Below are 25,252 nucleotides of genomic sequence, written 5' to 3' on the forward strand. Positions count from 1 at the left end.
ACATACAGAATAACCCCCAGTGCCCGTCACCCATTCACTCCCACCCCCCGCCCTCCTCCCCTTCTACCACCCCTAGTTCGTTTCCCAGAGTTAGCAGTCTTTACGTTCTGTCTCCCTTTCTGATATTTCCCACACATTTCTTCCCCCTTCCCTTATATTCCCTGTCACTATTATTTATATTCCCCAAATGAATGAGAACATATAATGTTTGTCCTTCTCCGACTGGCTTACTTCACTCAGCTTGAGTGGTTTTTAGAAGTTTAATCTGAGATCCCTTATAAAAAGTTCCAGCAACACAGACTTAAAAACACCTATGTGTTCAATTGGCAATCTTGCTGCACTTTTGTAAATAATCAGGCCAAATCTAATGAGAACTATTTTGTAAAGAAAAATCATCTTACTTTGATTATCCTTGATCTAAAAAGGAAGTGAATGTATCAAAAAATTTTATGTTTCAACAAAAAACCACGTGGGTTATCAGATTCTGTTTCTGTTCATTAACTCAGAGGTTTTATTATCTACTCATAAACAGGACTGGATCCTGCCACCTTGCACATTTTGTCAGAGCCTACTAAATTCTTGATTCTTTCAGTTTCCTTCAAAGGTTTTAAGTAATCTCTCCACTCAATGTGGGGTTCCAACATACAACCCCAAGATCAAGAGTCACATTCTTTACCAGCTGAGCCAGCCAAGTACCACCCATTCCCCCTTGCCTTCAATATCTGGTTACAACCTTCCAATGCAACACTTCTGATTTTTTGCCCAGCTTCCTGACGTGGGGTGACTGAAAGCTACAACTTGGCTGTCCAGACCCATACTGGGACTCCAGATTGTTTTGTAGTTTCCACTTTCCCCAAGGATGGGAGCAGTCTTGCAAGTTGAACCCAGTCAACTTGATGTAAACTCCAAAGGGCTCATTACGGTAACAGGGTGTAGGACAGCATTGCCAGAGATACTCACTTCAAACCAGGGAATCCTTTGTGTTGTCACTGCCACTCTCACTCCACCACCTAAAAATATGTCAAATTCAGTGTTTAAAAATCCTCAACTGACTGCCCTCTGGACTCAGATGCTGGCTTCATAATCTGCTCTAGCCATTCATCTTTGTTTTCTGTTTTACTTCCTTGTTCTGTATTTTTTTTCCCTTTGCAGATCTGTTATCTCAACCTCAGTAACTAAGTCCTCCCTGCAGCAACTAACCACCCCATGTTTGGGAAACTGCCTGGGAAGTTGCAATGAGGGGAATGTGGGGACTGATAACCCATCAGAAACAGCTTAAAGGTCACCTCAAAGTGAAAACATCTGAGCTACAACTTATACAGAAAGGAATCTTATCTCAACTTTCCCTCTCTGACTGGAGGTTTATAAGAGTCAGTTGCCACAAATTGCCCTTCCAGCAATGCCTCCAGTCAGGGAGGTGACTGACCCTTGGCACAGGGACATTATGAAAAAACTGTGTAAAGAGGGCTCATCAGAACCTTCCACCCTACAGAGGTTAATCCTAATCCTGCCCCTCCCTCTATTAAACTAGTATATAAACCTTTATATAGCTGTTCTGGGAGCTTCTTTCTCCTTAGAGTATTCCTACATGCATAATAAACTTTTCTCCAGTTACTTTATCTATTCTCAGTTAACTCACAGGCCCAACCATTCAAATGGTTGGTAAAGGAAAGCTCTCTTCTCCAACATGATGAACTCATTCTAGCACAGACTTTGTCTTTCACCTTTGTAGACGCCATCAATGCCATGCCTAGTTTGTGCACCACTGAAACCTTGATCAAAGAATTACTGTCCTATGATCATTAAAGCAGAAAAATCAGAACCATCAGCAACTTTTTCCACTGCCTAAGATTTCCACAATTTTTTCCATTTCACAGTCTGTGCCTCCAACCAAGCAACTACACTAAAAGTTACTCTAATGACAGTCACTTGGTTGTTTATTAGACTCTTCCGGTAAGTTCACAAAATACAACTGACTAACAAAACAGGTAGGCAATTGCAATAAATACATGTCTGTCAATAATTACTTTGAATATAAATGGACTAAACACTCCAATCATGGGATCCCTGGGTGGCTCAGCGGTTTAGCGCCTGCCTTTGGCCCAGGGCGTTATCCTGGAGTCCCGCATCGGGGCTCCTGGCATGGAGCCTGCTTCTCCCTCTGCCTGTGCCTCCGCCTCTATCTCTCTGTCTCTCTCATGAATAAATGAATAAAATCTTCATTAAAATATCCCATTTATAACTGCACCAAAAAGAATAAAATACCTAGGAATAAACCTAACCAAAGAAGTGAAAGACTTGTACTCTGAAAAGTATAAAACACTGATGAAAGAAATTGAAAATGAAACAAAGAAATGGAACAACATTCCATGCTCAAGGATCCAAAGAACAAATACTATTAAAATGTCCATTCTGCCCAATCTACATATTTATTGCCATTCTTATCAAAATACCTCAGCATTTTTCAAATAGCTAGAACAATCCTAAAATTTTTATGGAACCACAAAAGACCCTGAATAGCCAAAGCAACCCTGAAAAAGAAAAACAAAACTAGAGGTATCACAATTATGGAATCAACTAATATTACAAAGCTGTAGTAATCAAAACAGTATGGAACTAGCATAATAAGAGACACATATATCAATGGAACAAAACAGAAAACCCAGAAACAAACTCACAATTATATGGTCAATTAATCTTCCCAAATAAAGATATACAATAGGAAAAAGTCTCTTCCAACAAATGGTGTTGGGAAAACTGGACAGCAAAAAGACTGAATCTGGACCACTTTCACCATACACAGAAATAAACTCAAAATGAATGAAAGACCTAAATGTGAGATCTGAAGCCATAAAAATCCTTGAAGAGAACACAGGCAATAAGACATCAGCTATAGCAACATTTTTCTAGATATGTCTCTTCAGGCAAGGGAAATAAAAGCAAAAATAACTATTGGGACTACATCAGAATAAAAAAGCTTCTGCACAGAAAAAAAACACAACTAAAGGGCAGTCTACAGAATGGAAGAAGATATTTGTAAACAACACATCCAATAAAGGGTTAGTATCCAAAATTTATAAAGAACTTATTAAAACTCAACAAACTGATGGAGAGCAAACTGATCGTTGCCAGTGGGCAGATGGTGGGGGATGGGCAAAATAGGGAAAGGGGAGGGGGAGGTGCAGGCTTCCAGAAGGACATGAGTAAGTCACCGGATGGAAGCTGCAGCACAGGGAACACAGTATGGTTAACAGTGGTGTCTGGTAACAGATGGTAGCTACACTTGTGGTTCAGCGAAGTACAACCTACTGAAGTTGTGTGGAATCACTAGTTGCACTGAAATTAATGTAACATTGTGTGTCAACTATACTTCAAACAAAAAGATAACCAACTCAAAACACATGCTTGAGAATATGGTAACTTCTTTATGCACACTCAGAAATGCAGAGTCCAGAGGGGGAAACGGAGCCAAACCGAAGCCGGTCCTATGCATCCTCTGTGCTGGCCGAGCAGCGGCTGGGTGCACTTCAGAGCAGGACCTGGGAACATTAGTTTCTGTCCCTGGAAACCAGACCCAGGTCTCCTGCTGGAGAACAACTGTGATCTCATGGAAGTTGAGGAAACAAGGATATTTGGCCTGGATCTAGAGACCATGCCAGCCAGCAGCTCCCTGCAGACCTCAGGCCTGGCTGCCCACTTCACCTGCAGTGCCTTTCCATCTACCTGAGGAGTCAAACTCAGTGCTGACCCTTGTCTGTGCTCAATCAATATTTCATCAAAGAATGACTGCCCTTGGGACGCCTGGATGGTCTAGAGGTTGAGCATCTGCCTTTGGCTCATGGAGTGATCCCAGGTCCAGGGATAGAGAGTCCCACATCGGGCTTCTTGTAGGGAGCCTGCTTCTCCCTCTGCCTATGTCTCTGCCTCTCTCTCTGTATCTTCCATGAGTAAATAAATAAAATCTTTAAAAAAAAAATAAAGAATAAGAATGACTGCCCTTAGGAGCATCGAGGTGGCTCAATCGGTTAAGCCTCCAACTCTTGGTTTCAGCTCAAGCCATGATCTCACAAGTTGTGAAATGGAGCCCCACTGGTCTCCTCACTCAGCAGAAAATGTGCTTGAAGTCTCTCCTTTTGCCCCTCCCCACCACCTGTGTACATGTGCTCACTTGCCCTCTAAATAAATCTTTAAAAAAGAAAAAAAGAACGGCTGTAATCATTAATGTGTTGCCCCCTGAATCTCCGAGTTTTAATTGGTATCTTCCTCCCCCAGCATTAGGAAGGGTGCTGAGGATGACTGACTCTTTCACCCCTAGTCTCTGTGTAACCTGGGAGGGATGGAGAATTTGGGGACAAAGAAAGTCTATCCTAGAGTGGCCAAATGAATTCTTTAATCCTTTATCTCTAGGATCTAAAGTTTCTTATTTTCAAGACTTAAACCATAAGCAAATAAACAAAAAGGATAGGAGTTTCTGGCTTCAACAAATCAAATAAGTTTAATAAAGCAGGACGTATCATTTGGCAGGAAGCAAAACCTAATAACCAGAATTTGGCCCAAAAGGCTGTTCCGACCTGCAGTGCCAATCCACAGGCCTGACACAGGGGTTCCTGGCAGGTAGAAGGGTGTGGGTAGAGCCTGAAGCAGGAAGGGTCAGGAAGGAGGTTGCAGGGGTGCCTGGGTGGCTCAGTGGTTGAGTGTCTGCCTTCGGCTCAGGTTGTGATCCCAGGGTCCCATGATAGAGTCCCACACTGGGCTCCCTGCAGGGAGCCTGCTTCTCCCTCTGCCTATGTCTCTGCCTCTGTGTCTCTCTCATAAATAAATAAACAAACACATAAACAAACAAACAAATTTCTTTAAAAAAAAAAAACACAAAAAAACAAAGGAGGTTGCATTGTACCTACTGGCTCCTACTGCCAACAGCAGGAGGACCTTCAAACTGGACTCAGCTCTGGCACCAGAACATGGCCTTCCACTGAAGTTTACTCACACTTTACAGCTCAGAACTTTTTTAAAAGATGGACAGATTGACTGATTTGAGAGAGAGTGCCTGCCACAAGTTGGGGGCGGGCAGGGAGAGAGAATATTTAAGCAGATTCCCTCACTGAGCGCAGAGCCAAATATGGGGCTCCATCTCATGACCCATGAGATCATGGCTAGGTGCCCAACAGTTCAGAATCTTTAAGCATCTGGTTTTTCAGCATCAACTGCCAGGCCTCATGCCTTCTGAGCTAAAATGTTGCATGTCACATATTACAGATGAAAACTACAGCTTGTATATAAGAGACATTGTCCATGTGGAAATGAACGCAGACCATTTTTGCTGATGTCCAAGACAAGGATACTCTTGGGTCACACCATTTATACAGATACACAGGATCTTATGCAGTCTGGGGAACATGGCAATACCATAGAAGTCTTGCAAGTCAAAAAATTAAGTCCACAAAATCCTATGCAAAACAGGACTGTACTGTCAGAAAAAATTAACTTTTAAAAAATATATATACATACATTTAAGTATATATAAAAAATATATATAAACACATATATAAATATACATATATATATATATGAACTTGTCTGGTCTGCATAGTTTTTGCCCATCCTTCCCGCTTTCTTAGGCTGACAGTGTTCAAGCCTCTCCAGAAGCTCAGAATTAGAAACCTGCCTCAATCACATGTCTGTCTCTTACCTTAACCCGACTTTGTTTTCTCTTTCCTATCTTCTCCTTCTGTGCCTTCTAAAGAGATACACAAACATAACTGAACAATGGAGACGTTATTTTTCTCTAAGAGGTCTGAGTTGTCCAAGACTTTGTACTTGGACCAGGAGATAGAAAAAGTAATGGTACAGTCATTCCCAAAAGGCCCCCACCCTCATATAAATGCTATCACAAAAAAAAAAAAACAAAACAAAACAAAAAAAGAATAAATGCTATCACATTCTCTGAGCAGCTATAGCTGGGTATTCTGAGCCAAATGGTATTAGGAAGTGAGTCTGTTTTAGACTGTTAGGACTAGCAGAGCCTTATTTTCATTATCTGCTATCATCTTTCACAAGGAAACTGGAAGATTTTAAATAAATGAAGCTATTAAAACACAGATCCCTGTCCTCACTTTTAATGGCAATACAGAAAAAAGAATGAGGCTGAGTTTGTCATGCTTAAGGAGAAATACTGTCTCTCTGAACTCAAGCTAAGGAAACTCCTGTTGGATGAAGTTATCATTTGTTCGTTTTAATTTTTACCATTTCCTGGTAAAAGAGCAAAATATTTTCTTTGAGAAAATTCAAAAGGCATTATTTTTTAAAAGATCTCTGATTGCATGTCACGAAATAAAAACTGTCATACTTTAAGGAGGCAGTCTCCTTTTTCCCCACTCTGAGCTATAAAAGAGGGTAATAGTATGAGGTACTGATGGTGGATAAAGAAAGTCCTCCTCCTGAGAGAGTAGAGCCAAATCCAGGAACCAAGGAAGCCCCACAGATGAGGAAATCTTGGGTGACTGAGCTTGCTTATATACATGCAGTTCCTGCACTTCGAGCTGAAAAAGTAAAGTATAGCTTAAGGGTATTATCCAGAACCTTCCAGTCAAGTAGTATTTGCAAAACATCCAAGGGAAAATGACCCCCAAGGTCAGGATCCCCCAGTCACTCCTCCTGCTGGTTCCTTTCTGCCCCTGGTACTCAAACTGCTGAGGTTTGCATAGTCCATGGGCCCCCCACGGGGCAGCTGGCACATGCCCTCACACTCCCCTTAAGATGCCACGAATCAATCAACACCCAGCACTTGCAAGGTTCTCTATTCAAGTCACACCTGTGTGCTGCCAGATGGTGGTTTTCCATATTGCAATGACACCCAAGCATTTAAAACTGTAGGGAATGTGGCTGCCCTGGCCTTCCTGGGGGTGTGACTTCAGCCAGCCCCTACTGCCCCAGACTGCTCACCTCCCCACAATCAGGACCTTTCATGCACTGCACTGGGGAATGACTCCACCTGCACAGGCTCCATAAACATCCCTCAGATGCACCACAGATGAAGAACACACACTGCCTTGGTAGAAGGGCCAAGCTACCTTCTCCAGCTGTGGGAAACCAATGACAACTGGGCAGGCCCTGCTGAGTCAGGTGCTACAGGAGTGCTGCCTGCTTCCCCTCTGGCCTCCCAATTGATAGTGATTAGCTCTTCATCTTACTATTCCCAGGATAGATGTTCAAACAACCTGCCCTGATTCCTCTACTAGGGGAGGGAACAGACTTGGCAAAGACCCAGAGAGAGGCCCCCAGTTAAGCCCTCTCAGGCAGCTGGAGTCTTAGTGTGTTGTGATTCCTTCTGGGCGGACACTGCACCAGAGCAGGGCTGAGCTGGCTTGTCACTCAGAGCCCAGAGCCCTGGGCAAACCAATATGGACCCTCAATGTCCTCAACTGTAGGGGAATCTGCCTATAAGGCCCATTGTGCAGAGTAAACGAGCAAGGAAACGAAATGCTTAACTCAGTACCTTGCAGTTGGAGCAAGCAATGTTAAACTGAATGGAGAGGGCCTCTGTGGGGCTGGGAGTGGGTGGACACATTCTGAGGGCCACATCTGACCCTGACAGGGGCCCTTTCCTTGGCCAAATTGTCCACCTGAGCTCTAATTTCTTGCTCTGGTAGCCTAAATTACAATTACTCTTTAACCACACCAGTGTTCGAAAGCAGTAGTTTGATGCAGAAATGACTCCAGCAATGCCTTATGCAGCATCAGAAAGGAAGTGAGGCCAGACCAGGTACAGGTCTTGCTGTGGGGCCAGCAGGCTCCTCAGGGTGGTCTCTGTCCAGCTCTAACAAGCTGATAGTCGGACCCTTGGGCCTGAGAATACTTGAACCTTCTACTGAGTCAAAGGACCTTCCTTGAGGAGAGTTCTTCCCGAGTCCCCCTGGGGCATGCCCAAACCCAAAAGAAGGCCAGGAGGGCACGATGTTCTCTGCTATGCATGCCGGGTGCTCCCCCACTATCAACTACTAAAGATGGCAAGCCCATGAGCCCCCTCTGCAGAATTACCTGCAGTCACCAGTGCTGCTCACCAATTATCTCTGGTTCTCCGCCCACCCACCGGGTCATGGTAGGATGGCCATCCCCATCCCTTTTAAAGTTAGAGACTGAGGAAATGTAAGCGAGAAGAGACTTTAGGAGCAGCAACCTTGGGCAAGATGGAGGAAGGGAGGAAGCCCCTGCTCTGGCCTGGCTCCCCAGGTGACCTCAGTGAGGCAAGCCTACAATGGACATACGGCTGGACATGTAGTGGGAGTGAGACATACCTGAAAGCCAGGGGTTCTGCAGCATGACCTGGTCTGTCCTCACCAAAATTCCTCTCCCTGCCAGAGGGCCCTAAGGTAAGACCCAACAATGTGGAACCTGAAGGACTGAATGGTCTCCTCACCATCTCCATTTGGAGTCTCACAGACCACTCAAATTAGCACCTCCAAAACCAAGTTCTTGATCTTCTACTCCCAAAATCTGCTTCTCCTCTAAGTTCTCCACCTCAGCAAACACCATGTGCCCAAGACCCACACAGGCCCCCAGGAGTCATTCCTGACACTAGTCCCTCACCCCTACCTCCCTCCACTTCCAACCTATACCAAGTCTCCAAAACACATCTCAACTCCATCTGCCTCTAACCACCCCAAATGCTGTCTCTCTGGGGCAGGCCAACAACATACCTTGCACAGAACAGTGGGCCCAAACTTTTGTGACTATACCTTCCACCAACATTTTTTGCAGCATGCCCTCTGTATGTATGCATTTAAAATTAAATTATACGCATGTATAATTGGTCTGCATGTGTATGTTGGTTAATTTCAAATATGAATATAATTGTAAGTTGCAAAATTTCCTTCCCATACACCATTAACTATGTTTCATATACTCTCTGAACACACCCCGCTTTCAGAGCAATACCCTGGCCTTCCAAAAGAAACGTCTAAATGAAACCTCCATCTCACTACCCTCCTATTACACATCCAGAGAGACCTTTTTCTTTTTTTTTTTTAAGATTTTATTTGGTTTGGTGCCTGCCTTCGGCCCAGGGCATGATCCTGGAGTCCCGGGATCAAGTCCCACATCGGGCTCCCTGCGTGGAGCCTGCTTCTCCCTCTGTGTCTCTGCCTCTCTCTCTCCCTGTCTTTCATGAATGAATGAATGAATGAATGAATGAATGAATGAATTAAATAAATTTTGATGTCTGTGAGAAGGAAAGGGAAAAAGGGAATATACTTGCAAGATTCAACAGGGATTACTTTTTCAGACCTTTATGAAAAAAGCTGATTAACAGATAAATGTAGAAAATTTGCAAAGTTGTCAACAAAGCATTAAAAAGAATAAAAATCATCTCGTATCATATGATCCTAAACAAGCACTGTCAACGTACTAATGTAGTATGTCTGCATAAGCTCAATTCCATACTGACTATATCTTATAAAGTTAGGGTCTGTGGTGGAGACACAATGGGCATGGAGCCCATTGTGGTGCTAAAACTCACAACCCTGTGATCAAGAGCTGAGCTGAAATCAAGAGGTGGTCAGAACCAACTGAGCCACTCAGGCATCCCATACTTTGAATTTTCCTATCCGGGAAGACTGAGTTTCCAGGATCTATTAAAAGAGTGTACATTGATAACACAGAAATCATTACTGGAGTTGACTACAGGTATCCTGGACAGATTCATCCTTCAATGTTCGTGGTCACTTATGCTGTGAACTGGAAGGTCCCCTTGACTCACAGTCACTGACCAGACAGCAGAGGGGCTAGCAAGGTGAGCTTCATGCAGTGCTTTCCCTGGAGGTCTGCTTTCCCCACAGCCTCTGCAGCAGGTATCCAGACCCTGCCAGCCACTCTGGCAAAACTGATAAGATGGGAGCTGCTAAACTACTGAGAAGGTCCCAAAGGAGGCCAAGCCTCCATCAACTCTGCACAGGCTTGTGACCTCAGGAGCCCACCCCTTAGCACTCTGTAGCTCCTTCACCTACCTTCCTTTCGCCCATCATCAGCAATCACCAACTTGCTAGATGCTGTTTTTGAAAGACAGGGGAGGCTGGGACACAAGATATGTAGGCTGATCAGGAAGACTGCTGCTTTCAAAGCTTTGCAAACACAGCGTTCCTACTGTTGAGGGGCCTCAGATCAAGACCTGGTGTGGTAGCCTCAGCTCCTACACAAAGGTCCACTGAGTGGACACAGGCATTAAGTACAGTGGAACCATACTGCACACAAGTGGCAGCCACCCATCAGATCTTTCTGTGGCCAGCCCTCATATGCAGTCACAGCCTGGAATCAGCAGCAGGCTTGATTCACCTCTCCAGAGGTGGCTTCTCCCAACCTACCCCTACCTGTCCCCCACTATGCAAATGCGTGTGCACGCGCACACACACACCAAACACACACACCAGTTCCTAGATTTTTGTAAGCTACGAACTAGCAAAATTTTCCACAAAGTGAGGACTGACACAGTGTTAACCAATTTTTTAGTTTTACCAAGCGAGGATTTCAAAAACTAGCTAATCTGATAACATTTTAATACCAAAAAAGATACAAAGGACACCGTCTCAGTATTCAAACACTACATAAATTTACCTTTATAAGATACTTTCTATACTGTCCTTATTCTTTCATTTCTCTTCCATGCAGCAAAAATTTACTTCAAAAACTGCCATGGGCCCCCTAAGCCAATATTCAGGATTCCTGCTTCTCAGGAATGGTACCACAGATTTCTTCCATTTTTCCTGCCTTCCTCTTCACACCTGTTGTCCCGTTTTCTGTTTGCTTTGTACACAAGAGGGACCTCATTTCAGGGCAAAACTCGTTCCAGAAACCCCCAGATCTCACTTCAGGGCTCTTGTTCCTATATGCTTTCTTTCGTTTATGGAAGCAGTACTGGTTACAGGCAAGAAGATAAAATTCTGGCCTCACTCCTCAAACGGAGCTAGCATAATGACATCTCTTTAGCATCTAATATGGGGTTTTGCTCTTCCTGGCCCAGTCAGGACAGCACAAGTCCTGGATTTTCGATGGCGGTAAGAGCTAATGCACAAATGATAGGAAGGTTTATACTGGCAAAAATCAATACACTGCTTTCCTTTTTTTATACACTGCTTCTCTATCTTATCAACAGTGCAAGTACAGAAAATAATTTTAACTTTCCTCATCCCTAATAAAAATAAAGCCGTCTCAAAGAAAATGTGGTTATGTACACACAATGGAATATTATTCAACCTTAAAAAGGAAGAAAACTGTGACATATGTCACACCGTGGATGGACCCTGAAGACGTTATGCTAAGTGAAATAAGTTAGACACAAATGGACAAATATTCTGATTCTACTTCTATGAGGAACCTGAAGTCATCAGAAGGTTTAACAGTTGTCATTAGGGGCTGAGGTTGGGAGTGAAGAGTTAGTGTTTAATAAGTACAGAGTTTCTGTTCGGGAAAATGAAAAGGTTCTAGAGACGGAGAGTAGCAATGGCTGCACAACTTCTGAATGTGCTTAATGCCATGAAATTGTACGCTTACAAATGGTAAACTGTGTTACATGTATTTTCCCACAATAAATATTTCCAAAAGGCTGTCTCATTTGGGAAATTAGTTTAGCTCCTTTTTCATTTAGCTGTTCACTCAAGAAGCATTGTTTGTCTTGCTCTAGAACTGTTTATCAGAACTAAGTACTTTTTACCAACCAGAACAAGAAAGTACCTGCTTTCCAAACCTACTTTCACACCAAAAAAGGTATCTGAGAAAGTTCTGAAACCTGTGGCAATGCAAAGCAAAAATATAAGAACTGAACATGTATTAGCAACATAAGTAATTTAATATCTCAAAGAAGTATATACATACTGGGAAAACAAACTAACATGTAAAATAGATGTCTCCTGTGAAGTTCTTTTAAATTGACAGAAATGGTAGACTAGACAGAGAGAGAGAAAAGCATTATGCCACTTTATACTTGTTTAATGCTGATCTGATCTTGTTGCAATCTTAGCACAACTGAGTGAAGCAGGCAGGACAGTGAACACTCCCAGTATAGAGATATGGAAACTAAGCTCATAGCTATTAAATAATTTGCTCAAGATAAGGCCTCTGCTGGGGACTGAGCTCAAGTCCTTGGACTGAGCTCAGGTCCTTGGATCTGGTCCACTCTTCCAATCCAACAAAATCCTCATTTGGAATGATATCTAGAAAATTTTTAGAATGAAAGAGAATAAAATTCAGTCCCCCTGGGTTTTCTCCTTAGGGTTTCTGATCACCCAACCATGCTCAGAATCCCCAAGGCTGGTGGCAGCCAAACCCACAGAAGTTCTGGGTGGTGTCAAGTACACAGGTGAGAATGAAAGTTAGGGAAAAAAAAAATTTTTTTTTGTTTCAAAATGCTCACATAAAAGCTCTATAACATTTGTTTTATTTTTTAAACAGCTTTGAGATACAGTTGATATGAACTGCACTTGTTTAAAGTTTCTAATTTTATCAATTTTAATACATGTGAACACTTTTGAAGCCATCACCACAATCAAGATAGTGAACATACTCATCATCCCAAAAGTTTCATCTTGTCCTTGTTAATTCCTCCCTTCTGCCCCTCTCTGGTCCCCACTCCCCACCCCAAAAAGTCACAGACAGGGAAGCCTGATGCGAGACTTGATCCCAGGACCCCAAGATCACAACCTGAGCTAAAGGCAGATGCTCAACCACTGAGCTACCTAGGCATTCTTAATATTATTTTCTTATCTCTAGCTTACTTTATGTAGGAATACAGTACATAATACACATAACATAGAAAATATGTGTTAATCACCTGTTCATTGGGAAGACTTCTAGTTAACAGTAGGCTACTAGTTAAGCTTTGGGGACTCAAAAGTTATATACAGTTTTTTGAGCGTGTGAGGTTGGGTACCCTCATCCCCCATATTGTTCAAGGGTAAACAGTATGTAAAATATGTATGTAATATATAATATGTAAACATTTCCATAACATGTAAAGCCAGGATTCATTCCCCAAGACTAAGAGTTGGTTACATTTTTCTTAGTTCACAGGTGGAAACCTGAAGAACAATCTTCAAAATCTTATTCGAACACAGGGAGTAACGGGGCCAATTTCACTCAATAGAATTGAAAACATTAAGGCCTTGGGCAGCCCAGGTGGCTCAGCGGTTTAGCGCCGCCCGCAGCCTGGGGTGTGATCCTGGAGACCCGGGATCAAGTCCCACATCAGTCTCCCTGCATGGAGCCTGCTCCTCCCTCTGCCTGTGTCTCTGCCTCTCTCTCCTTCTGTGTCTCTCATGAATAAATAAATAAAATCTAAAAAAAAAAAGAGCAGTACCATATCCAAGACGGCGGCCAGCAGGAGGCTGATGAAGGAGCTTGAAGAAACCCGCAAACGTGGAATGAAAAACTTCCGTAACATCCAGGGTGATGAGGCTAATTTATTGACTTGGCAAGGGCTTACTGTTCCTGACAACCCTCCATATGATAAGGGGGCCTTCAGAATCGAAATCAACTTTCCAGCAGAGTACCCATTCAAACCACCGAAGATCACATTTAAAACAAAGATCTATCACCCGAACATTGATGAAAAGGGGCAGGTCTGTCTGCCAGTAATTAGTGCTGAAAACTGGAAGCCAGCACCCAAAACCGACCAAGCAATCCAGTCCCTCAGAGCACTGGTGAATGACCCCCAGCCTGAGTACCCACTTCGGGCCGACGTGGCTGAAGAATAAATACTCTAAGGATCGTAAAAACACTGAAGAGCTTACAAAGAAATATGGGGAGAAGCCACCTGTCGACTAAACTCTGCCACCACCGATTCCAGTGGGCGGGAGCGGAGACCCCGAGCAGCGCATTCAGACCCCCCGCAAAGCAGGACTCTGTGGAAAACTGACACGTGCCGCCGCCTGGCCTTTGCTTGCGGCAGTTACTAACTTTCTACAGTATTCTTAATCAAAAGTGGCCGAGGTAACTTGTAAAGAACGGATTAAAAATTTAAGATGTTCTAAAAAAAGAAAAAGAAAAGAAAACATTAAGGCCTTAATAAAATACACAAGAACAATCCATAAATGTTTCTTTGTTCCCAGAGAAGAAAACAAAAACTCATGAGGATGTTGGCAGAATTGTGCTGCTGTGAAAAGGCCTTATTCTCCTGCCAGAGACTAGAATGTTTTACACTACAGTATAGTTTGTTTTCAGGTGCTTTACACACAACTGCATTACCGATTGTTACATAAAGCCAAAAATTCAACGGAGTGCATTTTAAAGATCTTATTGGCTTTATTCAACAATTCATGACTCAGCCAGCATCTAATTCAGCAGACAGAAAGGAGCATGGAAGAGCTATACAAAATGAAAGGCTTTTACAGGCAGAAGTGAGCATGAACAAGGAAGTTACAATGGGCAAAAAAGTGGATTGTTTTTTGTCTGGTCCCTTTCCTTTAAGGGATGGCAGGGGCCTGTTAAGGCGGATTAACTCACTAGTGCTGATCAGGCATTTCCTGAACAAGTGGTTTAAGATTCCATTTTTGGGAGAGCTGAAGCTATAATTAAGTTAGGTCTTGGTTTGGCAACGTACGGCTTAGCATAAGGGACTCCATTTGAGGCCTGTTGTCTCGTGTTTAACACCGCCTTGTTTTATTTTTCTTTATACCAACTTGCACCCCTTCAATTTTACTGCATATTTAAGCACTGCCTTTTCCGCTGCCTTTGTCCTTCATGACAATGTAAGCTCTGTAAAGGCTGGGACCTGTCTGGCTGTTGTGCATTTGTCCATACCCCCTTGCACATAGTAGGGGTATGTGTAACAAGTATTTGTCAGATGAATGAAAGAAGAAGCATGCAAGCAATACTGTTAATACTAATTATCTAGGGAAATTCCACTTTATCATTATCTACATTGTTTTAAATTTTTATTAAGGTATCTTTATTACTTTTATTATCAGAAAAAAAATTTAAATGAGGGATCCCTGGGTGGCGCAGCGGTTTAGCGCCTGCCTTTGGCCCAGGGCGCGATCCTGGAGACCCGGGATCGAATCCCACATCGGGCTCCCGGTGCATGGAGCCTGCTTCTCCCTCTGCCTGTGTCTCTGCGCCTCTCTCTCTCTCTCTGTGACTATCATAAATAAATAAATAAAAAATTAAAAAAAAAATTTAAATGAGAGACTAAGAGAGGGAAAGAGAGGGTTCCGTGGGGACTGCCTTTCACCATGGTGATCACCATCCCCTGGGATAGGGTCACATGTGGAGATCCTTGCCTTGGTGACTGCAGAATCTCCCTTGTGCAGTCTCCGAGGCCCCGGGGCTGTAATGGCAGGCTCCCAGCTGGCCTATACTGTTCTAACAGTCCCTTCCTTCTGGAACCCTAAGCCAAATATCAAATGTCCTGTCTTATTTTCCTTCCCACAGGTTCTGCCACGACGTATCTTATTGAAGCATGCTGTGTCCCCAAACTGTGAGAATTTCTTTTCTTATACCTACAGAAATCTTAGTATGCCAGGGATGCATTGATAGGATGTACTACATCCTGTCAATGAAGTGAGAGCCTGAAAGATGAGATTCTCTGAAGATAAATCGGCACACACAAAAAAAGTCAGAACAACAAAAGACAAAAGTGAGATCAGACTCACCATCTCCTGCCATGCCTGCATTTTGTATTTACTGTAGATATCATTAAAATATTTGAGCGTAAGAACTGATGGCTGCTATAAGAAAAACTGACAGACAATGAACTCCCCAAGAATACGTACTGTTTCCTTCCATCTTCACATTCCCAGTGCCTAGCATGCATGTGACCAACAACCCAAGTAATATAACTATGTGCTGAATAAAACAACCTATGGGCATCCATTTCCAGGTAGAAGCAAAATGATCTTCTAGGACCAGGAATGGCACAAGTCAAGGATGAAAGAAGAAAGGGTAGGAAGTCTCTGTTGTACACATGACCAGGAGAAGAAAACAGTTAAAAGCCATATACGTCTCTCAGGGACCCCTGGAACTACTACTACTGCATCAAAATGGCCTGCTTCAGCCCTGAACATTCCTCCCTTCCCATATGAATAGTCTAGTTAATACACCTAAACCTTGCATGGAGATCCCACAAGTTTGGTAAGAACTGAAAACAATCTGAACTTTCTCTTCTTACCCTAAAGCTCAGGGCAACTGTTTTCAAGCTTCAGAAACAGATCCAAAAGTCAAGCATTCCTGAAATCTGCTTGTATTCCTTCTGTGACGCCTCTTCTCTATCTTCATCTTTGCAAAACGAAGAGTCTTACTCTTCTGAAAACTATTCACATGGACACTCATCAACCTTACCCTCTTTTTACGCTTTTGGACACTTCCATAACAGAGCACAGATATTACGACAACTCCACAAGTGCCATCTCAACAAATTCTACTCAAAAACAGCTATTTGTGTATTAGCAAAACCTGAGAGGTAAGGATTCTGCCTGAGTCCCACACAGTCACTCTATGTTGACCTCAGTTCATGCTGTTCCTCTTCCTACCTCCACCTCTAATCCAGCTGTAACCCCCTCATCATGGGGATGTGTGCAGGATCCCTGTGGAGCCACTGCCCTCCTGCTCAAGGCCCCCGGAATAGGCAGCACTCAAGTACAGGAACAAGCGTGGTTTCTCAGACACGCAGCTCACTGCTGAAATGACTTCCCGTGACAGCCACTTCTGAAATGTTACATGTCAAAAAGAAGAGTCCCTGCTAGGTAGCATGATTATTCACATTAATGTTTAGCAAATATGGTGGAACAGTGTGTTTAGGTCAAGGACAAAGAACTAGGACCATCCAGGTGGAGAAGTGAAAGGGAAACACCTGCAGCGCCTCCGCCCCCACTAGCCCTCAGTGGATAACAATGCTCTTATTTCACAGAGAAAGTAGAAGCACGCAGAAGACAACTTCGAACACTCCCTCCACAAATCTAACCACCCCCCTGCACCTTCATGGGCTGCTTGGCCAATTTTCGTGTCTGGTGATCCTCCACTTAGCCTTGGGGTACTGGGTCCCAAAGACACCATGCCACCAGTGTCTACAAGGCCAGCCTTTCCCTACTGGACCATCCCACTGAGCATGGCAACAAGCTTTAACAACAATAGCACTGGTCAGAAGCCTCTCCCTTATCTTTGTTCTCTTTTATAGTAAAACTCCTTTTAAAAAGCTATCTGCATTTCTTCTCTCCACCTCTCCCTTGAGCCACTCTTTCAGGTTTTTACCCCCATCATTCCAAGTACTCACTCTTTTCAATCACTCAATTCCATGTCACCAAATCCAAAAGCAGATCAACTTTCTCTGCAACAGGCTTCTCTTCACCCAGCTGCCGCCCATCCGAGTCCTCTTCCTAATCCATTCTTTTGCTTCTTCCAGGTCTCTTCTTCTCCCAGCCCCTAACCACTGAGGACCTGCAGCCCAGCCCTCAGACTCTGTCATGATTCTAAATACCTTCTTCAGGTAACAGTCAGAAGTCAGCCTAACTCCCTGGATCTCTGGCTCCTCCTACCTACTGAATCTGCAAGAGGAGACACCACAATATGCCCCAAACCAAACTCATAACCTCCCAGAGCACTTGCTCTTCCCACAACTGCCCCATCTCAGCACATGGCAGCTCCTTGCCTCTGGCTGCTCAAAAGAAAACTGGTGAAGCATCTCTGACCGTCCTTGCTCTTTCACAGTAAACTACTGCAAATCCTGTTGACCTCTCCTTTGCAAGAGATCCAGACTGCAGCACTTCTTCCCTCCACAGCTACTGCCAGCTCCAGCCCCCATCTTCTATTGCCTGGATGACTCCTAACTGGTCTTCCTGTTCTCTCTGGCTCTCCAGTCCATACCTGTCACAGGTGTCAGAGTGACACGGTAATGACACACATCACATCAAGGCATTTCTCCACTCTAAAGAAGCCAGTGGCTTCCATTCAAATGGCCCTTATCAGAAGGGACTCCTGCCACCTATATCATGTTTATGTCACAGGTGCTCTTTATTGGCCTACTTTTCTCCTTAGAACCCCAAGCACCTGACACAGCTCGTTCTCACTTGTTTGTTATCTGCCTCCCCTATCAGAATGTAAAGTCCATGAGATGTGACCCGCATCCACTGCTATGGCCTCAGCACTGAGAGTTACTCTATATAACACTTAGCAGAGTACTCAAACTCTGCTAAGTGAACAGGTGAAAAAAGTGTTGAATAACCCAACAGTATTGTTACAAATGTTGTAATAGCCACAGATACATTCACAGATCATGATTCACTGATCATGATTCACTGATCACTGATCATTCACTGATCATGATCATGATGATAACTGGCTGGGAAGACATACTGAAATAACTTGGGGGCAGAGAAGAGGGGGGTAAATTCCTCCTGACCTAAGTTAACAGAGCTTTCTCAGTACTCCCAACTAACAATATTAGTAATAATCCTGGGGGTGACCAAAGTAGAAGGTGCCACTGACTCAATGCTCACCGTGCACCCAGCTCTTCTGTACACCTGAGCTTCACCTCAATCCTACAGGGAAGGTATTTCTAGCCCATTACAGAGGAAGAAACAAACTCAAAAGGTTAAACAAGTCTCCCCAAGCCACAGAACCTGAAAACACACTTGGGACTTCGTCATCTATGTGGGCTTTCCTTTAAGATATCAAATGATACTACAATGAGGAGGACCGGGCCCAAATAATGGGTCTATTGGCTAAATGGACATCTCAGCCAAAGCTTCCTGCTACTGTTCTTCCCTGTGTCAGCATCCCCCATCCTAAGTAATCCTTCAGTTCAGAACAAGATGATTTACCCACTCCTGGTGCTGAAAGAGCCCTCTGTCAAAGCACAAACCCACCCAAACCCAAGTTCTGTTGCATCGTCTCTGGGAGAAGAGCACGGACTTAATCTGCCAGTTTCCAATATCATATTACAGTAAAAATTTTTCCTGTAGACTTCATTTTGGAAAGAAAAGTGCCCTAGTGGGTTGAGGAGGAGGATCACAAGTCTGGAAAGGCAGCCTATCTCCACTGCTGTCAGTATAACCCTGACAAGATGACCCATCTTGGGCAGCCTGGGTGGCTCAGCGGTTTAGCGCCGCCTTCGGCCCAGGGTGTGATCCTGGGGACAGGGGATTGAGTCCCGCGTAGAGCTCTCTGCATGGAACCTGCTTCTCCCTCTGCCTATGTCTCTGCGTCTCTCTGTCTCTCTCATGAATAAATAAATAAAATCTTAAAACAAAATTTAAAAAATGACCCATCTTCTACACCTCTCTCCAAGGCTACCTTTATGGTAATGTCTTCAGGAGCCTTTGATCTACTCAAAAATATCTCCAACGTATGAGCAGTGTTTGCCCAGTTACAAGACAGACACTCCCTTGAGAAAGGAAAGTATGCATTGGCTAAAAAGGAACTGGAAAGGAAGCAAAGATACAGGGCACAAAGTCCCACCAAAGAGGGAGACATCAGAGAAGCGCTAGATCCCAGTGTCCTGGGTCCGGAGTTGGAGTGTGGCCTTGAGAAGATAAACCACAACTGGGAAGAGATGGACCCAGCTGGGGGCCCTAGCTGAGGTGCCATAAACAAAGCCTGCCCCCTTGCTTGTCCCAGTCCAGGCACAGAACGTACTCTCGGGAGTGGAAGGAGAAGGGGAATGGAACAAAGTAAACTGGGCAGCCTGGGTGGCTCAGCGCTTTAGCGCCACCTTCCAACCCAGGGCATGATCCTGGAGACTCAGGATCGAGTCCCGCATCAGGCTCCCTGCATAGAGCCTGTGTCTCGGCCTCTCTCTCTCTGTTTCTCATGAATAAGTAAATAAAATCTTAAAAAAAAAAAAAGTAAACTTAAACTGCAAAAGCTAGCTCAGAACCTTCTAACCTCTCAGTATACAAAGAGATACCATGCGAAGAACTTCTGGGGTGAGCTCAGGAAGGCTGATGTTGAAGGAGATGAGTATTATTAACCTCAGCCACCTGCCTTTCTGGATACAGTGAAACCATTAGCAGCTGGATGAAGTTCCTTGCTTTGGGTCAAAGAGGGACTGAGGGTGATGCCTCAGGTTCCCTGTATTTACATGCAAGAATCAGCGGCTATGAAATGCAGCCTCCCATGCAGCCCACTGACCTCAGTCACTGGCAGAACCACTTATGAGCTGGGGGTAGAAGGATAAAGACTAGTTCACTGAAGCATGCAGACCCATAAATCTCACTATCACCTTCCTAGAGTCCAAATTAGACCACTTAGGCCTTTAAAGCATAATCCCCAAAACTCCAGGGTTACTGAAAAAGAACAGGAAAGGCTCATGAATCACTTCTTTGCCAAAAATTACCAGATATTGTACAAAATTAATATCTAGTCCTTCCTCTCAGGAAGTCCAGGGTCAACATATGAGTTAGATAAACATTTACCTTTAAAAACGACCAATCCAGAAATTTTAAAAAACAAAAAGTGTTTTGTTTTATTCCCAGGTTATTGTTTTTATCTGAATTAGTTGCCAATGTTTACAAAGTTTGAGTTCACACATACACACACAAACACACAACCAGCTACTCTTCTAGAGAGACTGGGTGATCTGGCCATCTTAGGACCACGTTTCTTGCCAGGGTCAGTGACAGGAGAGGGTGCAGTAGCTGCTTTCAGACAGATGTTCCCTCCACTTCTCCAGAACCCTCAGCAGCATCCTGGTCTCCCAGAATTAATTAATAAAAAAATATTTTCTTTGGGAGAAGAAATTTCAGTGTATATCTCTGTATTGATATACCACTCGCTAGACTAAATAATCAAGAGGGGAAAAAGCATATAAGCACACAAAATTAGGGAACAGCCCCAGATATAGAGGAAAAAGTTAGATAAAACAGATGATTTTCTATGAATGTATAAATCACCAAAACTAAACCCAGAAAGAGAGCAAATCTAAAAGAGCACCAGGCTTAGGTAGTTTTACAGGACAATTTCACCAAAATTTGAAAAAACAGATCATTTCAAAAGCATTTAAACTGGCTAAAGCAGAGAAAAGAAAAAGCTTTTAATAAAGCTAAAGAAAGTACTAAAACAACTTGATAAGGATTACATTTAAAAACAAAATTACACACTAGTCTCACAAATGACAATGTAAAATGACTAAGTTAAATATTAATACAATCTGGCTACACATTAACAGAGTTTTCAATGATGATTCAATAATATAAAAACTTACTAGAATTCATATTAACAGGTCAAGGAAAAACATCTACATGATAATTTCACAGACACTAAAACAGCATTTGATAAATTCAAGAACCATTTTTGATTTAAAAAACAAACAGCAACAACACACCCTGTAGTAAAATAACTAGTGTGGCAAAAATATTAAAAGTATTCTCAGTAAAGTAAGGAACAAGACATCATCCCTTGTATATATTCTGTTCTAGAAATATAATGCAACCAAAAATGAGAAACAAGAGATATAAAAAAGTAGAAAACATGGGATGAAATTCATATTATTTGTAACTGACATATGATATCTGAAATTCCAAGAGAACCAACTGCAAAAACAACTAGAAACAATGATTACATAAGTTGCTGCTTACAAAATTAGTAAATACAATAATAGAAATATGTAATATAAGGAAGGATTCTATTTTCAACAACAAAAAAGATCAAGTAATTAGAAATAAATTACAGGATTTTTAAACAAACCACATTTTATTTTATTTTTTAAAAAATATTTTATTTGTTTACTCATGAGAGACACAGAGAGAAAGAGGCAGAGACACAGGCAGAGGGAGAAGCAGGCCCCATGCAGGGAGCCCGATGCAGGACTGGATCCCAGGTCTCCAGGATCACACCCCGGGCCAAAGGTGGCACTAAACCACTGAGCCACAGGGCTGCCCAACAAACCATATTTTAAAAGACATTTCTGAGACAACTGGAGAAATGTGTATGTGTATTGGGTATTAAATTACTAAGAGGCAATAAATTGTTAATTTTGATAAATATAAAGAATTTTTGATAAATATAGCAATGAGATTATATATATTTCAAAAGTCCCTATTTAAGCTATACTGTGAAGTAGCTATGTATAAAATTGTTTTAAAATATTCTAGTCCCCCATCCTACAAAAATATGGAGGGAGGAGAGACAAATGATTCAAGATCAGCAAAAAATGGCTGTTTAAGAAGACCTGATGGATATACATCGAGGTTCATTATATTGTCTTCCCTTTTGTTTATCTGAAATGTGCCAAACAAAGGCAAGTCATGAGAGACCCAAAGGTATACAATAGGCTTATAAAAACACACAAAAATTGCCACCTAACAATTAAAAATGCAAATTAAAGCTACAAATCAGATGTCATTTTCATCAATCAGGTAGAAAAAAAGATTAAAATATTTGAGAACATTAAGTATTGACAGGAAGGGGAGGCAATTGACACTGCTGGGGAAAGTACCCATCAGTACATTGGAGGGCACTTTGGCCTCACCTTTCAAAATTATAAACACACACTCCTTGGTCCAGCAATTCCACTTCTTAGTTATCTACTCTACGTATACTATTTGAATACGTATTTTCTGCCACCTACTATGTTCATGCACTGGAGACAGAAAAATGGAAGAAACAATGGCCCTGCTCTCTTAGGGCTTCCATTCTTATAGGGGAGGAGACAACTAATAAAGCAAGTCAAGTACACAGACAATTGCAAGGTCAAGAGAGAGAGATAAAAGTGTGATGATAAAAGCAAATAGAACACGGGCGTTGGGAGTGGCAAGAAGTCTATTTTGAATGGGCTGGTCTCAGGGAGGGCCTCTCTGAGGATGTGACAGTTGAGCAGAGACCTGGGTGAAGGAGAAAACAAAAGGAGACGAATGTCCAGGAGAGCATTCCAAGAAATAGGGAAGGAAGACATGGGGTAACACAAATTTGGCTTTCCTGCCATCTGCTTTTCTTTTTATCACCTAAGAGCCCTTCATTCCTCCAAAGGATATGAGTACCAATTGAATGTCTTTCTCCTGATACAAAAAAACAAAAACAAAAACAAAAACAAAGCATATCATTTTAATACCGTACATCTTTCCAGGAAGGTACCAGGCCAGCACTGTTTCCCCCAAACACTAATGTGCCTAACAATTTCATTTCTTCAAAGAAAGAATTCCCAAACTTATCTAGGTGTTAGATAAAAACCGATTAAACAAACAAACAAACAAAAAACCCCACAAAAGTACATCAAAGCTACTTATGAGTCTTTAGTGCAGATAACCTTTCCACAAAAAGAGAACAAATTAGTTTCACAAAAGACACTGAGCAGTGTAAAGATAACTTTACACACACACACACAGACACACACAAATACTGTCAGTTCTTGCCCTTCAGGAAGAATGTTAACAGAGGAGAGACTACAATTCGTTCCATGACTTTTTAAACAATGAGGTTAAAATATTAAAGTGTCTATTTGGATACATATTTCTATTTTTTTCAATTTCATGATCTTTTAGGCAATGATATTTTTAGGGACTATTTGGATAAATATTTGACACTGAAGCAGCCAGCGTCAATTAAGGACATTCCAGTTGACCCCAAAAGAAATGACTCTGCAACACCTGAGAACGTTACATACTAACTTCTTCAAAACCGTGAAAGATCCAGATTTCAAAACTGCCTTGAATGATACGTTCTGAGAACAGCCAGATTAATTATGGAGCCAGCATACGGGGAGAAATTTGTCCCTATGAAATACACTACCTTAGTCTTGAAATCAACTCTACCTGGACACATTCATCCCCTACTCAGAGGGAGAAATCAAAACGCTAAAAGACTTCCAGATTCTCCAACTCTAGATTCTCCGTGTAGACAAATTTCAAGCACCACTAGCCATCCGCACACCCACCCACAGGTTTCCCTCCAACAGCTGAGGATGCGGCATACCCTTGGCGACAGCACACCATTTAACCTTTCCCCCAAAGGCCTCATTAGTTCTGGGCAGAGAATGCCACTTCTTGACAACTAGTTACCGGAGAAACTCAGCAAAGTGAGAACCGGGACCAGGTAAGCTTCCGCAGACGCCAGCCCAGCGCGAGGGGCGGTGGGTCCTGAGCTCCCTGCAGAGCTGAGGCGAAGGATCCCAGCTGCCCGGATCTGCAGCCCACCGCTCCGCGTCCCCCCTTCCTTGCGGGGCGTCCGGGGGCCGCAGCAGGGGCGCCCCCGGGCCCTCCCCCACTCCTCCCCCGCGCCGGGTGGCGACCGCCCGCGGCTCGCAGCCCCTGGGAGGGACGCTGGTCCAGCCCGCGGACGGGGTCCCACTGGTCACCCGGGAAGGGTAGGGGCGCGGCGCTGGGCTCCACGGGGGGCCGGAGGGGGGCACCGGAGGGTGGAAGGACGGTCGGGGCGCTCCCGCAGGCAGGTACCTGAGGGAAGGATGCCCGCGGGCCACACCTGCGGGCCAGGCGAGGGAGAGCGGCGGAGGGAGGCTGGGAGAGGACGCCGGAGGGTGGAGGGTCGGCGGGGGGCGCTCCCATCAGCAAGAACCTCGCGGAGAGGCGGGGGCCCAGGGGCTGCGTGCCTGCCAGGTCTGGCCGGCCCCGGCGCCCCACCTCACCTGCCCAGCGCCCGCTTCATGCCCGCGTCCGCGGCGCAGCGCGGCTCCGAGGGCCCCTTGCCCGCCAGGCGCAGCTTCTGTTTCAGGCGGCAGGCGGCGTCCAGCGCCGCGGCGGCCGAGCCGGAGGAGGATGAGCCCGAGGCGGCGCAGCGCTCATGCTCCAAGGCGACGGGCTCGGCCCGCTTCCTCATCCCGCGGCCGACACGGCCAGCTGCCGACGGTGCCCGCTCGCTTCGCCCGCCCGCGCCGCAGTCGCAGTCGCCGCCACTCACGGGAGCCGCAGCCGCCGGGAGCCCGCAGCCCCTAGCATCCCAGCCCCAGGCCGCGGCGGCGGCCGTACGGACCGGCGCCCGGGACGGGGCAGCCGCGCCGGCCAATCAGCGCCCGGCTCCCGTCGGCCCCGCCCCCGCCGTGCTTCCGCGGGGAGCGCGCCCCGCGACGCCGGCGCACACCTGCGGCCATTTTGGAGAAGGGCGGCCGAAGCCTTGCAGGGCGTCACGGTGCGGGCAGGGCCAGGGGACCAGTGATGCTGGCGGGGATGGGCTGGTGGGCGCAGGGGCGGGGTTGCCTGAGCCGGGGTCCCCGGCGCCGCGAGCGGACGCGCCTGGCTCTGCCCCGGGTCGAGGGCCCGCGCCGCGGGGACAGCTGGCTCTTCCATCTCCCGCTCTGGCTCGGGTTCACTAGGGCTGGAGACCCAGT

At 44.5% G+C, this 25,252-nt stretch overlaps 2 protein-coding genes across 6 annotated transcripts in view; one reads left to right on the forward strand and one right to left on the reverse strand.

Annotated features, from left to right (window-relative positions):
* ABHD12 (abhydrolase domain containing 12, lysophospholipase) overlaps positions 1-24,901 on the reverse strand; it is a 66,521-nt gene extending 41,620 nt beyond the window's left edge. The window contains exon 1 of one of the 5 annotated variants that reach the window (XM_035705305.2): positions 24,826-24,901. In XM_035705305.2, coding sequence (XP_035561198.1) covers positions 24,826-24,863 — 38 coding nt within the window. In that variant the 5' untranslated portion in view covers positions 24,864-24,901. Of the gene's footprint in view, positions 1-24,362; positions 24,504-24,553 lie in introns of those variants that run through there. The other 4 variants (XM_025461506.3, XM_049100044.1, XM_049100045.1 and 1 more) reach the window with 4 other exon arrangements.
* Positions 13,348-13,739, forward strand: LOC118352144 (ubiquitin-conjugating enzyme E2 L3-like). The gene has a single exon (XM_049100047.1). It carries the CDS (start codon positions 13,374-13,376, stop codon positions 13,737-13,739), a length of 366 nt encoding a protein of 121 aa, XP_048956004.1. The 5' UTR covers positions 13,348-13,373.
* Positions 24,902-25,252: the final 351 nt, after the last annotated feature.

This window comes from Canis lupus, chromosome 23 (assembly GCF_003254725.2).
Source record: "Canis lupus dingo isolate Sandy chromosome 23, ASM325472v2, whole genome shotgun sequence".
NCBI classification, from domain to species: Eukaryota; Metazoa; Chordata; class Mammalia; order Carnivora; family Canidae; genus Canis; species Canis lupus.